Here is a 22,925-nt window from a genome sequence, read left to right as displayed (position 1 = left end):
CTATCCTGCCAAACAACAAGGGTTATTGAATAACTTAAATTATATTATTTTTCAAGCTTTCTTAGTTTTATTACAAACTCTAACTTCAAATAAAAATATAAAAAAATATTACTAAATATATTTAAGATCTCTTACTAAAGTTAAGGCTTTAAGCCATCATTTCCATTGAACCGCCATTGTCAAGTTCAAAGATCAAAATTGAACCAACCCTTAAACTTAAAAGACTATATGGGTCATATTAATGCAAAAAACTCCGTTAAGATATATTAACCCCGCCTATCCGTTATTTGAGGACTAAAAATACACCAAAATTATAAACTTTGAGAATTCTTTTGCGCAGTATTATACTTAAAGGACCAAGTTAAAGCAACCCTGGAACTTCAGGAACTATTTGGGTCAAAATGAATAAGAAACAGCAATCCAAACACAGAGGCAAGTCTTCTCAGCCGCGGTCCGCCTCCCTCTTCCATCTCTTTCTGCGGCGAAATCCAGTTGTAAGTTCCACTCTCCCTCTGCCACGCACTCCTCCTCCATCTCTCTCTATAATTATTTTGTTATGATAAACTGCCAAATGTGAATCGAAGGAAATGCTTTGCTAAAATTCAGCTCCGATTTGTATTCGTGATTTTTATCAGAATTTGCCTTTTTTAATTGCTTCCATGTAATAAAAGTGTTGTACTACTCTGCCTTTGAGTGTTACTGTTTGTTTCCTAGAAACTTCTACTGTAGAGATATTTTCATCTATTGTGAGAGTACACACTCTTGTTTGCGACAAAATTGAGGTGTACGAATCTAATTTTGAAAATTTGAAATATTGTAGTTTACAAGAGAAAAAGGATAAAAGAGAATAAGACTATAAAACATGAAGCATTATCATTATACTGTGAGTTGTCAGCACCTGGCTAAGAAGCATTTATACTGCCGATCTCAATATCCCCAAAGTCGCATTTTCTCGCTGTGTGGCTACATGAAGAATGAATTCCTATCCTTCCGCAGCTAACGAATCGGATGCCATTGATTATGCTGTAATGCTAGCGAAAGGTTTTCAAAGAATCCCTGACTTAAAGGGAATCCCGGGTGCCCTTAAGGTTATTGGTAAATAATGTATCCAATAATTCTTTTGTGTTACTTGCAGAGAGTGGACCTGCATAGAAGATTTCTACAAAAGACAAAATGGGTTACACAAAGGAGCAATTGCTTACCCGTTTACAGGTTCCTTCTACATCCACAGGGTCTCATTCAAAAATAATGTTAAAGATGCTGCAAATCAATAGCTTATCTTGTCTTGTTTATCAGTGAAATTGAATATGTTTCTAGCACTCATAACATCTTTGAGGATGGAATGTCATGCTAGCGAGAATTTTACTGTAATTAATCAATATTCTGGGTTCTTTCAGGAGCTTCAAATTGATTTCACCAAACATGACCACCCTGTGGTGTTGACAGTTGAAGCACAGGTAAGTAAACTTGTCGAATCCCTGTATAATTGATCTTCCATTTATGATGACGGTCTTTATGTTCTCATTTTCATCAGGCAAAACATGTTGGGCATCTGAAGGGGGCATTGAGTAAAAACTTATTCTTGAAGGTATGACAGACTTCTTGTGGTAATATTTGTATGTTAGCTTGTTTTACCTTTCTTCAATAGAAGTTAGTAAGTCCAACTTAAATCCATTCAAGCTCATGTATTTGATATAATGGGCACACCTTACTTCTGATGCAGGATAAGAAACACAGGTTCTACGTTGTTTCTGCACTGGCGAAAACCAATGTAGATTTGAAAGGTATCCATTCTTTAGTTTCCATTACTTTGGGATAAAGGCATTTGACCGTGTATAGGGTGGTGTATGGGAACAAAATATCTATGATCACATTTTACATACCAGTAGAGACTGCTGTTGTACTACATGCCTTGTCTCCCTTTTTTGTAAATGTGAAGTATTTTGATTTTTAACGGATGCTATGCATTCTGTTGAAACTGAGCAGTTTTGTCTCAGAGGCTTGGTTTGGGAAAAGGAGGGTTAAGAATGGCTCCTGAAGAAGCACTTGCGGAAGTACTTCAGGTTTGTCAATTTATTATGTGTTATCCTTTCCTTTTCTGTTCCATGTTGTGTTGATTAAGATGATGGTATATCCTACTTTGCTGTTTCTGACTTTCTTCCCCCTCCCAGTGTTGTCTGTTTTTTCTTATATTTTGCTGTTAGTTGTTAAGCCCTAAAAATCCTTTTGTACAACTGTAACATGCCATCAATAACAAAGCACTATTAGTCTATATTAGGTTAGTTTTTGAAGTTGGAATATTTTGTCATTTTAAAGGAGTCAACTGGAACAGAATAAAAGAGAAAATAGTTCAACTAAATTTTGAAGAAGGGAGGATAAAACTTTTCTATCTTTAAACCTTTCATATTATAATCTAGACTTAGACTATCATGACACCTTTATAATTCATTGTGATACCAAGTCCCTGTGACATAGGTGGTGTAATTGAACACGACGTGCTAGATCTGAGATTTTCCAAAGATCCTCCTCGCCAAGTGCTTGAAGGTGTGCAAAGTGAAATGACATGATTATCCTTTTAGAGATTTCTATTTTTTCTGTTGGAAATAGTATTGTTCTTTCAAAACAGAAGTTGAACATGAGCTATATAACTTGATGGCTATTTAACACATATTTCTTATAAATGTTATTTCCTACTTGAAATTTTCTTGTGGTCATTCTTGAAACCATTGATGATAAGAACCTCCTTCACAAGAGATAGTTCCTTGCCTTTTTATAGCTAGTTTGATGCTGAGATTTGTTGAGGAACTTTTTTTAATCTGGTGATGCTCTGACGAGCGCAAAACACAACACGAAATTGATGCTCGCTAGCCAAAGATAGTATAGTTTAACTATCGTCTCCACGGGGATTGGATTTAAACAATGCTCAAGTAATTTCTAGCTTAACGCTATTCAGGATGATCAGAACTTGATTTGTAATGGTTATAAACTACGATTCACTACTAAAGTAAAGCAATTGACGATTGACTCCAACAAACCAGAGATTAGCAAGGTCGGTTTCTTATCAATGTGAGGAACAAGGGTTTTAACGTGATAGATGCAAGGTTTTGATTCTGGATATGATACTGTTATATTTTACTCTTGGGGTTTTATCGATTCTCACGAATTCAATAGGTGATTAGCTTATGCTTCCGATTTAGACTGCTCTCTCGATTAAATCTAAATCTTTCAAATAAACTAATGTGAAGTGCGGTGAAACTTGCAAGAATATATTGGTGAGAATGGTCTAAGAGAAACTTCTCTCGAATATTTCTCAATCTTAATTTAAGAGGTAGATCACAAAGCTCTTTCGATTACTTTAAAGAAGTACCAAAATAAATTAAGGCATGCGTTGCAACAATATTCAATATTATGCTCCTCTTCTGATTAAACAAGATAATGAATAAAATCACAACTAAAGTTAAAGCTCTTCCAATAAATTCAAGCAATTAAACAGTAATCAAATCCATAAACAATAACCAAGTCACCAAATCACGTCAAACCCTAAGGTAAACTATCACAAAAAGAGTTAAAGAATAAGAAAGCATCAATCTAACGTTACAATCCAAACTTCCGTATTGAATTGATGGGAAGATAATGAAATCTTGAGTCTTGTAGCCTCCAATGCTCTCCCAAAGCTTCCAAGGTCAAAAGTCCTCTCAAAAACGTATTTCTAATGTATTTATACCAAGTAGGAACGAACCCGGACGAAACTACCCCCTTTGAGCCGAAGTGGGAAAACCTACAAACTTCTTACACTTCATGTGTCGCACTATGCTACGCAGGGTGCGTAGCATTAGTGCAATTTGCTCGGTTGTAAACTCTCTGAACTTAGCTTGTCTGACAAAATTTTGTACTGATGATACGCACTATGCCACGCACTATGCCTAGCATTAGTGTATTTTTCTGTCAGACCCAAAAACTCCAAGTCTCTGAACTTCTCAAACTTCTGACCAAATTTTGTACTAATGCGACGCTCAATGGCACGCTTTATGCGACGCACTAGTACATTTTGTTCTAGCCCTTGCTCTTTCTTCCAACTTTTGTATGCAACGCCGGTCCACGAGCCCCGGATGCGATCCCGGTTTAATTCCTTGGCTTTTACTCTGACTTCAAAGCTCCAGATTATTATATTTAGCTCCAATTTATCTTTTTAGCTCGGAATCATTTCCTGCAAACAGTGTTTTAAAAGGCGTGGGCGTAAAGCGAGACGTTTTACATATATCTCAGCGGGGCGTAAGCCCCATAGGTATTTAGTTTTTAATATTTTATAAAATAATATAATGACAGTAAATATTTATAAACAGGTAAAATTGCATAAATATTGAAGAAAACTATATATATGTGTGCTCCATCCCCACAAAAAACTAATCAAAACAATCTATTATACGTTACTTACAAGCACAAGTAATTTGAGTCAAAGAATAAAGTTTTCAGGAACAAAAAGGATGATTAACCTGCAATTTGAACTTTGAATTTGCTGCTATGAAGGAGAATGTAGTTCTCTTTGTATTTGTAAAAAAATTAAATATTCGTTGCTTTTGGGAGATATTAGCAGACTAACGGATAAGATAAAAAATTGAAAAAATCATGAATTAGGGCTTAAATTAATAAAAAAGGTCTTTACTTTTAAATTTAATACTTTTGAGTTCTTTTTTAAACCTTTTGAGTAATTACCAAACTGACTTTTGAGAATTTGGGTATTATATGAAGGACTAATTCAACAAATTTTGTTTTAATTTGAAAAAGTCTCTGGGGCTTACTCCTTACTAAAAAACGCGCCCCGAACGCCCGGGCGTACGCCCCAAATTGCGGGGCGTACGCCTCTTGAGACTTTCGCCCCACACCATCGCCCCAGGGTCTTTTTGGTACGCCTCGCTCCGGGGCTCGCCCCGGAAACGCCTTTTAAAACAGAGCCTGCAAGGCATAAAACACGTAATAAGTGCAAATCACCATCATTTAAGCTCAAACACGCACAAAGTGCAGTAATTAGAGTGCAGAATGCGGCTAAAATACGTGTTCCTAGCCTACCATCATGCTCTTCTACATCAAATTTATAGATCTCTTCTTTTTCTTAATGAGTAACTTATAGAATGTTGGCTTGACTGAAATGTATGCTGTAGAGAGATCCGAATCATTTTTCTTATATCTTTTGCTGATGACTTTAATTTGCTGGAAACTCCTCTAAAATTTTCTTCTTCATTGCTATGTAAGGTGCCGCTAGGTTGTGTCACTCCTTTTGCACTTGTAAATGATTCAGCAAGGTACTCATTTCACTCTTTTAAGCTACAGTTAAATTTCTGATGTTTTCATTGATTCTCCGTGTCAATGATTCTTAAGGTGATAACCTGCTATTCCTTTTCCAAGGCATGTTTCCTTGTTGTTAGATCAGGGATTTATAAGTCAGGACTGCTGCTTCTTCCACCCACTCTCTAATGATACTACAATTGGTAAGACAGTCCGATTTGTGTAGATTTTGCTTTCATTGTCCTCATATATTCTTCCATGACTTTTTAGCTAAACGATAATTTATTCCCTCTTTCCCTAATGGTAGAGCAGATCTTTGACATTTAGTAAAGGCTCAATACATAACTTAAAAAAATCTGAAAAAACCACTTTACTCATCCTTAAGTTTCATTAGTTACAATTTAATCCCAAAATTGTTTTCTTCTTGCAAAAATACCTTCACCTTAAGAACACCATTACTGATTATCAAAATAAAAAGAAACTAGGAAATGGAATCAACAAGTGACGTAGTGATTGCTACTTGGGAACTTATAACAACTATTCAAAAAATGAGGTTTGAAGTGTTTAATCAAGTGAAACTTGTGTGTGATAGTCAAGTCGTTCTTCACATTGCATCAAATCTAGTGTTTCATGTGAGGACCAAGCGGTCAAGCACAAATTTGTTACTTTGTCGTAGGAAAGATAATCTCAGGCAATAATTTCATAAAAATTATAAAAGATGGCCAGTTTACACACACACACACATCAAGTCTCTGGTCGGTCCCCAAGTTAGTTATGTATTTAACAAGCTCGGCACATAACTTTGTATGCACCAGCTTAAGAGGGATGTTAGATTGTGTAGAAGTGTATATAGATGTCCCACATGTAGTGATATACATTAAAAAGTGTGAATACACACAGCGCAGGCTAAGACATTTGTCTTGATGCATTTTCTCCTGTTTATCTTATTTCACACATAATTTTTGAACTTTAGTGGGGGTGATGTTCTAAGTTGTCACTATATGTTATTATGTCTACTCTGGCTAATAAATTTTGCTCAGAAGTCACAAGTGGGTGTTAAATCTTAGAACTTTTATAGGATTGCACTTTAATCTCAAATATCAAAGGGTAGCTTTTACCTTTGATCACCAAGTGAATTTTATTGTTAGACTTTTTAACCAACTATACAGTTGATGTATATTGCCTTTAATACTCTCCACGTCCTAGTTTATTTTGTTCAAGGTTGTGTATCCTTCAATTTTCTTTTCACATTTACTTGGAGAATGATACCTTTCCATCTTGCTGCATTAGTGCAAGTGGTAACCATTCTCAAAAAAAAAAAAAAAAAAAGTGCAAGTGGAAGTGGTATTTAATGAGACATAAATTTGAGTTTTTCCAGAACTAGAATATTGGGGATTACCAGTTCAAGCTTAATACAGAATTCTGCATTTAATTTCTTGAGTGTCTGGTTGTGATTATGTGACTGAGATACTTCTTGCAGCTCTTAATGCTCGTGATCTCGACAAATTCCTGAGTTCCATAGGAAAGCAACCATTCTATGTTGACCTGGAGGTGATCTCATAGCTAGTTGATTGGCTGAATTCATATGCTTGATCAATGAATTGTCTGAAAATTGATTATGCTCCTGTTTCTTACATAACCTTTTTTGTCTCACTTCTAAGGCTAATCCTCCAGTAGGAAAGGATCAACCTCCTGATCTAGCCTCTATTGTTCCGTCTGATACAATTGTCCTACCAGGACAACCAGACAAAACAGCTCCTTTGCAAGTTTCTGACACGAATCATGCCCCTGTCAGTAACAAGTCAACTGGAGTGTCAGGTACACTTTTGGAAATGTTGATGCTTTACTGATTCTGTTGTTGCATTCAACAGGAGTTGTGCATATTATAATACGTTGAAGGTCAGCAAACTATTTGTCCTTTGTGTACCCTATCTTGTGGGAATCCAATCTCCAGGAATTAGATTCACCGGAGTTTCCACATCCATATGTGTATGTTACTAAAGATGTTAGGTACAATAATCAAAATGCTTGTGCTGCAATGAATACATAATGACACTGCAAATAAGCACTCTAAGTTTCATTACTTACAAACATGATACTATTTGATTGTCAATATTAGTGACGTCAAGTTGACATCAGAAATGTGTAGTAACTGACATTGTTCCCGTTATCTATAATGCTAATCCAATATTCTGATCTAATAAAATAACCAAAACTACTATCCATTTCGTTATTCTTTTTCATTACTTCTTTTTGAGCATAACTGTTGGTCAGTCGAATGACTGCAAACATTATTAAAACCAGTGTTTTAAAAGGCATGGGCGTAAGACGAGGCGTTTTACATAAGCCTCAGCGGGGCGTAAGCCCCATAGGTATTTAATTTTGAATATTTTATAAAATAATATAATGACAGTAAATATTTATAAACAGGTAAAATTGCATAAAAATTAAAAAAAATTATATATATGTGTGCTCCATCCACACAAAAAACTAATCAAAACAATCTATTATACGTTACTTACAAGCACAAGTAATTCTAGTCTAAAAGAATAAAGTTTTCTATATGGAGGAACAAAAATGATGATTAACCTGCAATTTGAACTTTGAATTTGCTGCTATGAAGAAGAATGCAGTTCTCTTTGTATTTGTAAAAAAAATTAAATATTTGTTGCTTTTGGGAGATATTAGCAGACTAGCGGACAAGATAACAAATTGGAAAAACCATGAATTAGGGCTTAAATCAATAAAAAGGTCTTTACTTTTAAATTTAATACTTTTGAGTTCCTTTTTAAACCTTTTGAGTAATTACCAAACTGACTTTTGAGAATTTGGGTATTATATGAATGACTAATTCAACAAATTTTGTTTTAATTTGAAAAAGTCTCCGGGGCTTACTCCTTACTAAAAAAACGCGCCCCGAACGCCCGGGCGTACGCCCCAAATTGCGGGGCGTACGCCTCTTGAGACTTTCGCCCCACACCATCTCCCCGGGGCGTTTTTGGTACGCCTCGCCCCGGGGCTTGCCCCAGAAACGCCTTTTAAAACAGTGATTAAAACATTGTATAAGAAATAATTCCTTTAATTACCAGAAACTTTTTATTAAGCTTTAAAGGGAGAGCTGAATTTCTTTAAAAATGACTTGTATCCACGGAGTTTGGAATCGTACGCCAGGGGGGATTTCTCGGTTATAAAAAATAATGATTTGCAGGAATAGAAACAAGAGTTGCTGAAAGAAATATTGATGTGAATCATCTAAAATACTTTATTTTCAGAGGTGTGGCAAATCTTATGACTTTGCCTCTTGTAAGAATCTAGATTCTAATTCTTGGGGGGTGGGAATAAATTATAATAATATCAGACAAAAAAATCCGATCCCTAATTTTTCAGAATAATTTACTGAATCTACAGCCTAATTTATTGGAAAACCATTAGTAGCATTAGGCTGGTATTCTCAGCTACTAGTGGATGTCAGATTTGAAATTTGGAGCTTTTCAGCTCAAGGTTAATTTCAAAATGTGGCCCTTAATTCTACTTTCCCGGTTGATAAGAGCATTCAGGTATCCATTTAACAGTCTCCTTTCATAGGAGTTCAATTTCTTTCCTTTTTTACATGACAATGATCGGTTCTTGATAGTGTCTTCGGTTGTATACCAAAAAAATTCTGACAAACTAAAGGATCATTTGAAGTGGGGCTTAGTTTAAGTTCAACCATGAATTGGTGCCAATCCATACCATTATTTTTATTATACCTTCAGCTTATCTTGTTGGATTTCTTTTTGGAATTTGATATGGTTGTGAAGACACGATGAAGGAAACTGACCTCAATAATTCCTTCTGCTCAAATAGCTAAAGCTGTTAAGCCATCAACTGATGTGCGGAATGAGAAACTATCAAATGGAGTTGGCTCACCGACCTCCTTTGCTGATCCTGAAAAATTTGTTGAAGACTTTCTAGAGAAGACATCATCTCTAGTTCTTTCAGAGGTAAGGAAATGATGCACTTCTAACTCATAAGTACATATTTATTGTGATGATATGCGAAATGTAACATCCAGTTAAAACTTATCTCTTTTAAAAAAATATCCAGATAACAGAGGAGAATGTAAAGCAACACGGCGAGAAACTTGGTGAAGCCATATCAAATAAAATTAGGAATAAGCTTGCAACAGAGTTCAAGAGCATGGCTGTGAGTACCTATTTTCTCTTCCTGAATCGCTTTGATGATTTTACATTCATGCTGTTGTCAAAAAACTTTATACTTGAGCATCAACAAAGCAAGTATATCTCAGATGAAATGGAGCCTGTCCAAACTTAGACATAATTTATTTCACTTCTAATAGATATATTAATCAAACAAAATCATATTATTAATAGATGTAGCGAGTCTGGTTTTGGTTTTTTTGGTAGTTTTCAAACTGGGATTTTGCGGTTTACTTTTCTAAGCCAAAATTATCAAACTAATTTGTAGAACGGCATTTTTAGTTAGGATTGGTCGGGTGTTTACTGTATTTTTTGAATTCTGCTCACCTGTATTTCCCGGGGAAAATAAAAAGAGAAAGTTAAGTTCCTCTAAAGTCCCGGAAATAGCTTCTCTATCCCTTCGGGACAGGGGTAAGGTCTACGTACACTCTACCCTCCCCAGATCCCACTAGTAAGAGTCTACTGGGTGGTTGTTGTAAGTTCCTCTAACGTCTAAGCAGATTGAGTATGATATTTTCTTTTCACCTTAGCTTTGTATGTGCAGACGATGTTCAAGAACACTGCGTATTCTGAAGGTTTTCAAGCCGGTATTCGCTATCAAGCAAAACGACCGTAAAACACACTTTTGCTTTTCATTTTCACGTATTCTATGAAAAACGATGTCATTATCCCATTCAAATGACCACCATTTTACCAAAGAGCAATTTGCTCCTTGTACTCTGAACAAGTTCATAGTTTTATTAAATACTCAAAAACCATTTTGCCTGTTGTCAGTAGAGGATTATCATATGAGATTTTATAGAGAAATTCGTGTTTCTTTGAAGTATTTTTACTTGTGAAGGGAGTTTTTCGCCCCTTTGAAATTTCTCATATTACTTTCTATTAGTTCAACTAATATAGCAACATATGCCCCCACAGATCAAAAGATAAAAGCCAGCAGATGAAGTTATAGATACTCAATACATTATTTTCTGGTTGGTGTCGATAATTATTGAGAATGAAAAAAATAATATATCATATCATGTGTCTTCCATAAAGATTGAACACATTTTTTATTTAATCATGAACAGGTGTGTCTCACAAATATTAGACATGTTTTAAAGAAAAGGTTGTACCTTATCAAGAATGGATAATCACTCAAAGTAAAACCAACGTGCACAAGAATACACGTTTAGTGCATGACTACTCTGTCATTTGCATTTGATAATGATATATCATATTAGTACTTCCATGTCTTTCTTGGAGCTAGGGTCTGTTTAATTAACTGGCTAAAAAGGGGTAAAATGGATGGGTTATGGACGATTATGATTTAAGCAATCTATTTTCAAGGATTAATCATGTTATGGAAACCATCAAACCAATTGTCAAGGATTAGTCAAATCATGGAGATATATAGAGTAACATTAAATATGCAAACGATAACACTTGCAATGTATTGTTATAACGTTCCCCTTTAACAATCAGTAATAAAAGTGATGATATTTATATTGTAGATATCTTATTTTTTACTACTATAATTAACAAAGGGACAGAGAAATCCAATTGAAAGCTGCAGCCACACAAGATTACCAGATTGTACTCTTAAAATTATAACTGCAATTTGAATTGTATCCTTTGGCAAGTTGTCCTGCGAGAACAACGCATGTCTTATTTAACTAGGCACAAGTATTGATATAAAGATTAATGTTGATCTTAAATAGGTATAATTCTTAAATTAATGTAAAGACAAATTGACCCGTAAACAGTAAATGAGCACAACTTTTGCTTATTCAATATAAGTCATGAATTCCTTATTAAATAAAAATTAACAAGTTTTCATGCATTTGGCTTCATTCTTTTTGGTGGGATCACAATGTATTACTGCATTATTTAGCAATCTTACCAGTTTTTGGTTGTATTAAGTTGTTCTTGCATAAGAAGTAGGCATCTTTCCTATTACGGAACTGTACGAATGTGTGGTTGGCCAAATGGGGAAGTTTCTTTTCCTTTTTTTGGCTTTATGCATTTAGTATATGGAATCTAGGGGTGTACAAATGAAACTGACAAACCGCACCAACCTTATAATCTGAGTCAAATCGAGAAAAAAAATCCGACTATGGTTTTGTTTGATTTGATTTGGTGTTGGGAAAAAAACCCGACCATATTTGGTTTGGTTTTAGCTAAAAAAATATCAAATCGAAACCAAACCAACCCGACATTATATGTATAGAAGTTTTAAATATATTTAATTCATAAAAATATTTATGGTAGTGTAGTGTATAAATATTTTTTAAGCTTTTTCATAGTTTTATCTTTTAACGTATTATTTCAAGCTTGTGCTTATAATTTTTGGATGCTCCAATAAGTTTTATAATCCATAAATGTTAGTAACTCAAATAAATCCTAAACCAAAATCAAATCAATACTAATGCTAATAAAAGACATTCAATTTAATTATACTATGAATGAAAATAGTATTGGATATCTATTTTTTTAGTTTTTTCATGGTTTAGATAAAATGTATAACTTATTTTTCTTTTAGTGGTTAGTCATGTAAATAATAGTACTTATAAGGCATAATTTTAAATTATGTTTGTTTTCATTATGGCTTATTAATAATATTTATTTTACACGATTTTATTATCTTTATTGTTGAATATTTTAGTACAATGCCATGAATCATCTCATATTTATATTATTTTATTGAAAACAACTTATATAGTTCTGTCTTATTAGGATTAAAGAAATATTTGAAGCACAAATTTTACGTTTTGTGCTATGAAAACTTTATAAAAAATAACCCCGAAAATCCGAAAATTTTGAGATTAAAAAATCCGACTTTTATTGGTTTGGTTTGGTATTTAGATTTAATAACCCGATACAATTGGTTTGATTTGGTAATTAGAAAGTCTGAACCAACCCGACCCATGTATATCCCTATTGAAATCTATTGGTCTGAGTAATTTGAATTTGCAATACAATACTTATAGCAAGTGATGTCTCGGTTAGGAGTTCTTTCATTTCTAAAGTTCGAATTCGAGATCTTTGATTAAGAGTTAAAGGGATCGCATTCATCTCACTACATTTGCTATTTAGTGAGACACATGAGGAAAAAGGGGTGTATTGGATTGAAAAATTAGAAAAGTAGGGGCAAAAAAGGAAGGGGAAGGGAGCTTATGGTTTGTTGAAGTAAAAGGAGAATCTATACAACATAGAGAAGAATACGAAAAGTTAGAAAAGAACACCAAAGTTTTTAACACTTTAGTCTTTAAAATAATAGGAGAAACAGAGATTGTGGATCAAGCACAAAGCATGCATGAAAAGTTAAAGATTTTCGATAAAGAACCCCACCATCCTATCATGTGCTTCCTTAAGAATAATTCCAACACCGCTTACTTAGTAGTAGATTGGATTTTACCGATCACATTTTCTAACATAGGCCATCTATAGCATGTGTGTAACATGGGCGTGTGAATTGATCACTACGAAATAATCTTGCTACACTTATAGGTAGAGCAGACAGCAAAATACATGCATATTATATCCTGCTATATTCTGTCTAGAATTTGTATATGGTTTGCTATATGATAATGTATTCTATACAATTGTTGGGCAAAAAAGAAAAAAGAAAAAATACATGAATCATTTAAATTTCAGTGTATACATGTGTTAACACGTCAGTCTAGTGTGTGTTCTTGTGCATTTGTGGAGGGTATTTCTCGGCTGGCTATACTATTTCCCTCTTATTCTTAATTTTTATTAAAATAAAGTTTTGCAGCATTATTGTGTTAAATTAAGTAATTTTTTGTTTATGTTACAAGATTTGATCTCATTGAAGAATGCCCTTTTTCAACTACCAAATTCTTCTTGCAAATTTATATCATAGTCTGAAAAAGTTACATCATTTTGACAATCTTTTTTTTTTTTATAATTTCTTTTGTTATTTAAAGGACGGCTAAGATTTATAAGTGGAACAATTCCAGAAATACTATAAGTTACTTTTTAGCTAGCGTTTGGTCATAGATTCTCAAATTTGTTTTAAAAAATCTTTCAAAACATATTTTACTTTTTTTTTATTGAGAAAACATGAAACGTGACTTATACCCATAAGTTCTAAAAACTATCAAAAATACCCAATAATACCCAATAATAAACTTACTAAACTTGTATATGCATCAACAACATTCATTATCAGTACCACAAACCAGGCCATAGTCCCGAACAAGTTTGGCACAAAATTATCGTTTTTATAATGAATTACATAATACACTATCCTAAAATCATAACCTGATATTTAAATATCAACTGCTATAACACAATTAGTAGCTACTACAATTCGTCAAATTACAATAATATTACAAAATCCATCGGTCCCAAAAAAATGATAGTAACTAGCTGGTGGATTAGTTAGGTCATAATAGATGGTGGTTTTTTTTATAAAATACAAAAAGTTTAGTATAATTTTTGAAATTGTTAAGAAACCCAATAGTAATATTTTGAACCAAAAACAGGTCTTGAGCTGATTTTGGGATTTGAAAATTTTGTTTTCAAAAATTGTCAAAATATGGATAAATCGATAAACAAACAGGTTTTGCCAAAACAAAATTGAAAAAAACTTGCCAAAATCTATGACCAAACGGGCCTAGTCTTCTTGAATCTTGACTTGAGAATAATTATTCAAATCAAAGATACTATTATTATTTTACTAAATAGCAATTGCGAGTTCTGAGTGATGATGGTGTCGTGAAAAACAAGTGAGGTTTTTATAATTGCAATTCAAAGCACAATAATGAATCTTTCATATTTATCACCCACCAGAGAACATGCATTATGATCTAACAAAAGACTTCCACTCTTTATTGTTACTCTTTTGATTCTGTAAAGATATTTTATTTTAGCTGATATTGTATGGTACAATTTATAGCTTTTGATATGTCCACATTTCAAACTATACAATAAAAAAAATGTGAAATAAGATGGTCTGGCAAAAGGATTATCCCATTAAAGTCAAAAATTTGTAGTTTAATACTAGTGAAGTTGCTGCTATGTCGTTCAATTTCTACCTAATTCTTACCCTCCCTCCAACTCATATCTGAACCTCTGGCGTTCTAAAAAGAAAGTCAAAGATATTACTGTTACAATTAATAAGCAAAGTATTCAAAGTACATTAAATTATTATTTTTGTAGGATAGCCTAGTCGGCGGAATGGCGGACTGATCACTTATTGATCTTGATTTGATTTGCACATATCAACAATTTTACAAAAGGTTTTGTGGGTCTTTGCAAACGTGCTTTTAGTTCTATGACTCTCTCTATATATATATATATGAGCTTTACTCTTACACAAATTTATTTTTTACACAAGAAATCTAAAAATGAGTCTTTCTTAATTTTAACATTGTAAATGGGCATGAAGTTCATTTCCTCGTTTGTAAAAAGACATACTCACAAAAATTTACTCACATTTGACTTCCAAATAGTTGAGTGCGATAAAAGGAAACTGACATTTTCACTTTGTTTTTTAATTTTTGGAAAAGGCTGATCCAGTGAAGCAGCTCTAAAGAATGCAGAGTCCCAAGAATCTATTATTGAGATTTGTGAACAAAAGGATAGCATTTGGTACTCTTCCTTTTCCATAAAAGTTCATTACTTAGTAAGTTGTTCTTTAATTTGAAACCAAAAAGCATAACTTTATACTCCATTGCTTTGTAATTAGAGATCCTTGATCATGAGAAGCTTTTTTTTTTTTTTTTTTTTTTTTTTGCCAAAAGCGGTCAAACAAATTTATAGCTTTTCTTAAACAGACCAGAAACAAAGATACAAAAGAAATATTTCTGGCGTTTAAATCATACTAATAAACACAAGACATGTGTCTCTCATATAGTATATATTTATCACTTAAACCATTAATTTCACTTTAATTTTAAAGTGCTAATATTAAATTGTATGATTTGGTGTGAACACCGGATGATCCAGCGAAAATAGTATGATACACATAAACTCTTGAAAGGAAAACAGAAGTGCAAAATTGGAAAAAAATCATCTTCGTTGATGTGCATGTAGATTGAAAGGGTGTGTATATACAAGTTACAATTGTGGTCAACTAAACGTTAAGGCATTAAACTCAACCTCCAGCGGGCACTTTGCCAGCCAGGGTGGCTTTGGAATATTCATTCATACTTTGCATACTAGTAGTAAATTTACATTTACCAAACTTTAATGCGCCAGTAAAGACTTAGTAGTAATTGTTAGTATCGCAAAATTTTCCATGCATCTGGTTTTGAACTGCTTTAATAGCAGCAACTCTGGCAGCAGTGGCAGCTCTGTTTGCTGCCATCACTGCCTTGTTCACTTGACCATCCACCCTACGTATGTTAATTGCATTCTCTGCTGCCTTTCTAGCTGCCTGCAACAATAACCAGAGAGCACATGAGAAAAATCAGAAAGAAGATAACAAGTCAATGTTTGAGCAGTTGCATAACTAGAGAGACTTAACTGCAAGGAGGAGGAGGGTGAGGGCATTAAATGAGAAATCAAAAACAACTCCTACAATTAAACACTCTATAAAAGCCTCATTTGATCCGATATTTTTTGGCTGTCATAGTGAAGTGTCGTTATAGAGGATACATATTATAACATAAACATAAAAATCGGTTCCGAAAAAACTTGGCTTTTATAGTGAATGGTTATTGTATAAGTATGTTGTTATAGAGAGTTCTGACTATACACGTTTCAATCACAAACAAATTGGGATCGGCTATATGAATCCTCAATGAGCGTCTTAGACCAGAACATAAATTTTACCTGAACGGCTCGGAGGACGGCATCAGTAAGTTGGGGCAATGGAGTATTGAGATTCCCAGAGGCCCACTCTCCACACCTTGAATCACCATTTCTAAAAGTGTACATTCCGTAACCTTGCTTACGACCTTCATGCCATGACCCTTCATAGCAATGCCCATTGGCAAAGTGATACACACCAAAACCATGAATCTTGTCTCCAAAATATTCCCCCGCATATCGATCCCCATTCCTGCACCAAATTAGTGATACACAGCTCATAGTCAATCCCAAATGAAGAAAGAGATTGCCAAAAAAATTATTTTAGCAGCAGCTGTCCAAGTTGCTTATGACCTACTCCCACTAAAGAATAATACTAAAACAATCAAGAACCAGACAGTGACAAGAACTTCACTCTAAATGGAAAGAATTGTTAGAAAAAATCCAAATATACATAATTAGTCCGGACTTGATTTTGATGCTAATAAATTCACAAAATGCCATCAGACAGTAAAATTGGAAGCATTCCATTTGCTAAAGAACTCCGTCGCTAATCCATCATTATGCAAGAAGAAACCACAGTCCAAAAAGAAAAGTTAATATAACATCTACAAGAATGCAACCAAGCTTGAGCTACATATCACAAGAATTATCATCTATCCTATCTGTAAATCTCACAATTAAAAAGGAATCTGACAAAATGAACTATACCTTATCACAAACAAATAAAGATTCCAGTCATATAACAACTGGAAATTTCCAGATCTGAAGAAAACTACTCCATAGCAAACAAAGTCCAAATAAAGAAAAGAGTTTTTATGCACTGCAAAAAACAATTTACATAATCACATCAATTATTAGGTACATTACATGTAGTTAACTCTCTTGATAATCTGTGGTAATTAACCTTTAAACTTTACACCGTCAATGTATAAAATTTAAAATACAGAAAGAAATCACAGTAATTATTACCTGAAATGGTAACAGCCAAGGCCGTGTTTAACACCGCGTTTAAATTCACCGATGTAACAGCTCCCATCGGAGCAACTCTGAACTCCAATTCCATGACTCTGCCCATTACACCATTCCCCAGCATAAGTATCTCCAGTATAGAATTTATACACACCATAGCCATGCCTCAATCCTTGCCTATACTGCCCTCTATATTTGCTACCTCTAGCCCAGCCCTCTATCCCATACCCATCATACCTCCCATCTATCCACTCTCCTTCATATCTCCCTTTCACAAAAAAAGTGTAGACACCACTCCCGTTGCACTTCCCCTTATGAAATTCCCCCTCATACATGTCACCATTGCTGTAAACTTCCACTCCTTCTCTCACTATTTGCTTCTCTTTCCCATCTACTTTTCGCTCGCCAATGAACCATTGCACTTTACTCTTATTATTACTACTAGATATTAAACCGAGTTTCTTCCCGTACTCATTACACATGGTTTTCAAACCGTTAAAACATTGATGAATTGTACTCTTGTTTTTTCCGGCGAAGAACAGCAAAACGGCAATGAAAATCAGTGCGATGAGGAGATTTTCCGACGTGGACATGCCGTCCCTGTTGAAGAAATAGAACAGTGTGTATATAGAGAGCAAGGAAATTGTTATAACAGGAGCTGCCCTGGCCGGACCGGAAGATGAAACCGGTCGAACCGGTATGGAGCCGGTTTTGTGGGGCTTCTGTTCTTCAATGTCCGGTTCATCATCAGATATGCTGTGGAGGGACGAGGACCGGAGAGTAGGAGACGACCGGAGAAGTGAAGACTTAGTCCTCGTCAGCTTCGACTGACTTTTCTGAGCCTCCATTCTTAGTGGGTCCCGATGATTATCTGTAATCTCGCTCAGCCGTTGGATCTTCAATGTTCCATCCTGTATCTTGATATACTTCTTATAACGAACTCGAATAACTGCTTCATCTCTCAGGGGCGGTGGGCGCAGGTTAAGCAGTTCCAAGTGCGCAGGTTAAGCAGGTTTTTTTTAAGTAGAAAAACGAGAAACAGAGAGAGCGTCTGCCTCTAGAGAGAGAGAGAGAGAGAGAGTGTGTGTAATTAGAGAGGGAAGAATAGCGAGGGGTGAAAGTGGAGCGGGTTTTATGTGAATTGTGGAGCCACCTTGATTTAATTTCAGCCGTAGATCTATATTCCAACGGCTAGATTTAGAGGAAAATATTTCTAGGCGCTCGTGGTTTTCTTTGTACAGTTCCCGATTTTGACGGAAAGATTTGGTCGTGGCATTGGCATCTAGTTTTCTTACTTTATTTTGTACGTGCCATATTACCAAAGTACTTAAATATCTTTGCTTTTCTAGTTTTAAGACATTCCTCCCGATCTAAATGATAATTACACAGTTAGTTTGCAAAAGAAAAATAAAAGTTATATACTTATACTTCTGTTATTTTAGCTTTTTCTTAACTAAACTAGTTTAAAGGATAAAAGTTTTATAAGAGTATGTTTTAAGTTTACTCTTTTGTAGGACTTACATTCACTAAAAGGAGAAGAAGTGGAAGATGCTACTATATTGCAATACCTGACTGAAGTTTCACATCTAAATAGCAGTAACAACAAACAATTTACAAGAATGAAACAAATGAAATTGACAATGTATGATGGCAATGGAATTGCTGTTAATATATGAGCCACGTGTTACCCTGTTTCAATTTGGAATAAAATATTTTCAAACTTGTTGAATTTTCAGCCCCTTCTTAAAGGAGACATCTTCTAATTTTATTTTTTATTTTATGGGCGAGAAACCTTAAGATTGTGTAAATATTAAATAAACATTAATCTAGTGTGAAATGACATTATTCCTTTCTTTTTCTTCTTTCATTAGGGAGAAAAGGAGTAACGAAGGCAACAATAAATAGCTGCCAAGAATTGATTAATTAGTCAAGCCAAAACTTTGACCTATTTAAAAGAGCGACTTAACCTCGATTCATTCACACAACGAGAGTTCACTCCAAACATCAAATAAAGCAAGAAATGAAAAAGAAAAAAGATCTTTACTACAACTACTGCAAAGCGCTGCTCCAATCGGCTCAACTAATGCACGTATTTTGTATCATCATAAGGTCCATAGTATGAATTATTATCTGAGAAAATGTAAAAAAAAAGTAAGAGTAATGTGACACCTCAAAGCAGAAAACACGATCAGTGGCGGCTCTAAGACTAGGCTCCTGAGGTCATTGTAAAAATAGTACGGACTAACCAGTTTTCGGACTGATAATTTAAAAATAGTCACTGTTTGTAAAGTCATTAAAAAATAGACACTATTTTGCTGCAACACGGATCGGTCCAGCATAATATACTGGAGATTAGTGCACCTGTATATGAACTTCTAGCATATTATGTTGGAACTCCAACACGCGAAAAATTCCAGCATAATATACTGGAGATTGGAGCATCTTTGTATGAACTTCCAGCATACTATGTTGGACCGGTATATTATACTGGAACTCCAGTTTATTATGCTGGAATATTTTTCGGATTTTGACCAGTGTTTTCGTTCATATTTATCTTTACATGAAAAGTGGCTAAATTTCTATTACTTTTAAAAATGTGGCTATTTTTCAATTACCACTTGTAAATCTAACTATTTTTGAATTTCTCCCGAGGTCATTGCCTTAGGCCTATTTGAAGGCCCTAAATTTATTTTAAACTCTTATTATTATTATTATTATTATTATTATTATAAATAAAAGTGTTACTATATATTCTTTTGTTATTGGATTGAGGTTGTTTTACACCAATAAGTTCCTAAATTATGATAATTTTCTTTACTCATTGATCATTATATTTGCTTTACTATTCAATTTTAGTTTTATCCTTTTTATATAGTAGAAATTAAGTTATATACATTGACAACATAATAATTTTCTTTTACAATTTTGTCATGAACACAAAAGCATTAATGCACCAGTTTCTTTTTAGTGTAATTCAACATATTATATTGGATTATTTATAATTTAGTTTAGATATTCACCAATGATGCTACTTAATAAAACGAGCAATAATTATCGTTTAAATTGATCAGAAGATGTAAATATTTGAATTAAACTATTATTAAAAGTCCCATAAGATCGTATTCAATCATCCAGTTACAAACAACCTTACCCTAATTTCAAGGGGTCCATCCCAACTCCATTTGCATAAGATAGTAGCCACCGGTTTTTCTCTCTGCTTAAGAAGAAAAGCAATTTTGCATGGACTCTGAAATATTTTGGAAGAACTAAAACGGTATTTATCGATCCTGCCGTTGCTTCATACCCCGAAGGTAGACGAACATCTTTATCTATATTTAGTTGTCTCGGAGATAGCGATAAGTGGAATCTTGATTCGAGAAGAACGAGGTACGCAATTTCCTATTTATTATGTCAGTCGAACTTTAAGCGAGGTCGAAACTAGGTATCCACACTTAGAAAAATTAGCGCTTGCTTTAATAAGCGCCTATAGGAAACTAAAACTATATTTTCAGTGTCATCCGATACATGTTGTAACAACTTATCCTCTTCGAAATATTTTGCACAAACCCGAGCTTTCAGGTCGATTGGCCAAATAGGCCATAGAAATCGGTGGGTACGACATCGAGTATCGACCCTGAACCGCTATCAAATCTCAAATCTTAGCGGACTTCGTCGCTGACTTTACGTTGGCCTTCGCACTCGAGATTGAAAAGGAATTACTGATTAAATTGGGTACCTATTTAGGAGTCTGGATCCTCTTTACGGACGGTGCCTCGAACGCAAAGGGATCCGGACTGGGAATAGTACTAAAATCACTCGTAGGTAATGTAGTTAGACAGTCTATCAGAACTACAAAATTGACTAACAATGAGGCTGAGTATGAGGCCGTGATTGCAGGTCTCGAACTAGCTAGAAGCTTGGGAGCTGAGGTCGTAGAAGCCAAGTGTGATTCCATCCTAGTGGTAAACTAAGCTAATGGGACTTTTGAAGTTCGAGAAGATCGAATGCAGAGGTACTTGGATAAACTACAGGTGACTCTACATCGATTTAAGGAATGGACTTTGCAACATGTACCCTGAGAACAGAACAACGAGGTCGACGCTCTTATAAACTTAGGCTCATCGATCGAAGATGACGAACTCAACTCGGGGACTGTCGTATAACTCATAAGGTCGGTGATTGAAGAAGGACACGCCGAAATAAACTCCACAAGTTTAACCTGGGATTGGAGAAACAAATATATAGAGTACTTCAAAAATGAGAAGTTGTTATCATATCCAAAAGAATCGAGGGCTCTGCGTACAAAAGCAGCACAGTTCACCTTGTCCAAAGACGGAACGCTATTTAGGAGGGCATTCGATGGACCACTGGAAATATGTTTAGGACTAAGAGATACCGACTACATCCTACGTGAGATTCACGAGGGCACTTGTGGGAATCATTCTGGTGCCGATTCGTTGGTCAAAAAATAATCAGAGCAGGATATTATTGGATCGATATGGACAAGGATGCGAGGGAGTTCGTTCGAAAATGCGACAAGTGCCAAAGGCATGCGCCTATGATTCATCAACCCGGGGAACTTCTCCACTCGGTTCTATCTCCATGGCCTTTCATGAAATGGGGGATAGACATCGTTGGCCCTCTTCCATCGGCCCCAAGTAAGCCTCAGTGTATTTTTATTTATGACTGATTATTTCTCTAAATGAGTTGAAGCACAGGTTTTCGAGAAAGTCATAGAAAAAGAAGTGATAGACTTCGTTTGGGACCACATCATATGTCGATTCGAGATGCCATCCGAGATTGTATGTAATAATGGAAAACAATTCATCGGCAGCAAAGTAACTAAATTTCTCGAGGACCACAAAATTAAAAGGATTCTATCAACACCTTATCATCCCAGCGAGAACGGACCGGCTGAATAGACCAACAAAACCATCATCCAAAATCTTAAGAAAAGATTAACCGACTCTAAAGGAATATGGAGAGAAATACTTTCTGAAGTCATATGGGCATACCATACAACATCGAAATCTTGTACCGGAGCAACACCATTCTCGTTGGTTTATGGCGCCGAAGCTCTTATCCCGGTTGAGGTCGGAAAGCCTAGCATCAGGTTTTGATATGCGACAAATGAGTTAAATAACGAGACCATGAACACGAGCCTAGAATTATTGGACGAAAAACGAGAAGTCACTCTCGTCCGATTAGCTGCCCAAAAACAGTGGATCGAAAGGTACTATAATCGAAGAACCAATCTTCGATATTTTAAAATCAGGGACTTGGTGCTAAGAAAAGTCATCCTCAACACCCGAAATCCGAATGAAGAGAAATTGGATCCGAATTGGGAAGGACCGTATCAGGTTCTCGAAATCATCGGAAAAGGATCCTACAAGGTCAGCATGATAAATGGCAATCAACTACCAAGCAATTGGAACGTGTCACACCTAAAACGATACTACTGCTAAGGTACGACCCTCCCATGTTCATTTATATTTCAAAACTAACCCTTGCAGGTGTTCGACCATAAACATGGATGGATTATTCAACTCGAAGCCTTTAGGACTGAAAGCAAGCGTTACACTTTTTTTCCCTTAGACCGGTTTTGTCCCAAATGGATTTTTCAGCAAGGTTTTTAATGATACAACCATTGATCGTGCTAACTTAGAACAATTCAACAGTATCCGAGGCCTCCTTACAATCAACCTCGAACGC

General features: G+C 35.0%; 2 protein-coding genes across 4 annotated transcripts; one reads left to right on the top strand and one right to left on the bottom strand.

Annotated features, from left to right (window-relative positions):
- The first annotated feature begins 360 nt into the window (after positions 1-360).
- LOC107822207 (uncharacterized) lies at positions 361-10,305 on the top strand. 3 transcript variants are annotated; one of them, XM_016648726.2, is made up of 13 exons: positions 361-494; positions 1,136-1,212; positions 1,398-1,457; positions 1,535-1,588; positions 1,724-1,784; positions 1,987-2,063; positions 5,251-5,300; positions 5,404-5,486; positions 6,764-6,834; positions 6,945-7,101; positions 9,130-9,266; positions 9,370-9,468; positions 10,027-10,305. In XM_016648726.2, the coding sequence occupies exons 2-13, from the start codon at positions 1,174-1,176 to the stop codon at positions 10,096-10,098; spliced, it is 960 nt and encodes a 319-aa protein (XP_016504212.1). In that variant the 5' UTR covers positions 361-494; positions 1,136-1,173; the 3' UTR covers positions 10,099-10,305. The 3 variants fall into 3 exon arrangements, with proteins under 3 accessions (XP_016504212.1, XP_016504211.1, XP_075100010.1); XM_016648725.2 differs by having other exon boundaries at positions 10,013-10,305; XM_075243909.1 differs by lacking the exon at positions 361-494 and adding an exon at positions 972-1,041 and having other exon boundaries at positions 10,013-10,305.
- A 5,177-nt stretch (positions 10,306-15,482) lies between these two features.
- On the bottom strand, positions 15,483-18,319 carry LOC107822206 (uncharacterized). The gene is made up of 3 exons (XM_016648724.2): positions 17,214-18,319; positions 16,266-16,494; positions 15,483-15,867 (listed from the first exon to the last, which is right to left on the bottom strand). Exons 1-3 carry the CDS (start codon positions 18,059-18,061, stop codon positions 15,697-15,699), a joined length of 1,248 nt encoding a protein of 415 aa, XP_016504210.1. The 5' UTR covers positions 18,062-18,319; the 3' UTR covers positions 15,483-15,696.
- Positions 18,320-22,925: the final 4,606 nt, after the last annotated feature.

The sequence above is a fragment of the Nicotiana tabacum genome, chromosome 22 (assembly GCF_000715075.1).
Source record: "Nicotiana tabacum cultivar K326 chromosome 22, ASM71507v2, whole genome shotgun sequence".
NCBI classification, from domain to species: Eukaryota; Viridiplantae; Streptophyta; class Magnoliopsida; order Solanales; family Solanaceae; genus Nicotiana; species Nicotiana tabacum.
The sequence above is the reverse complement of the archived record's forward strand: the minus strand, read 5'-3'. Positions and strand labels throughout refer to the sequence as shown.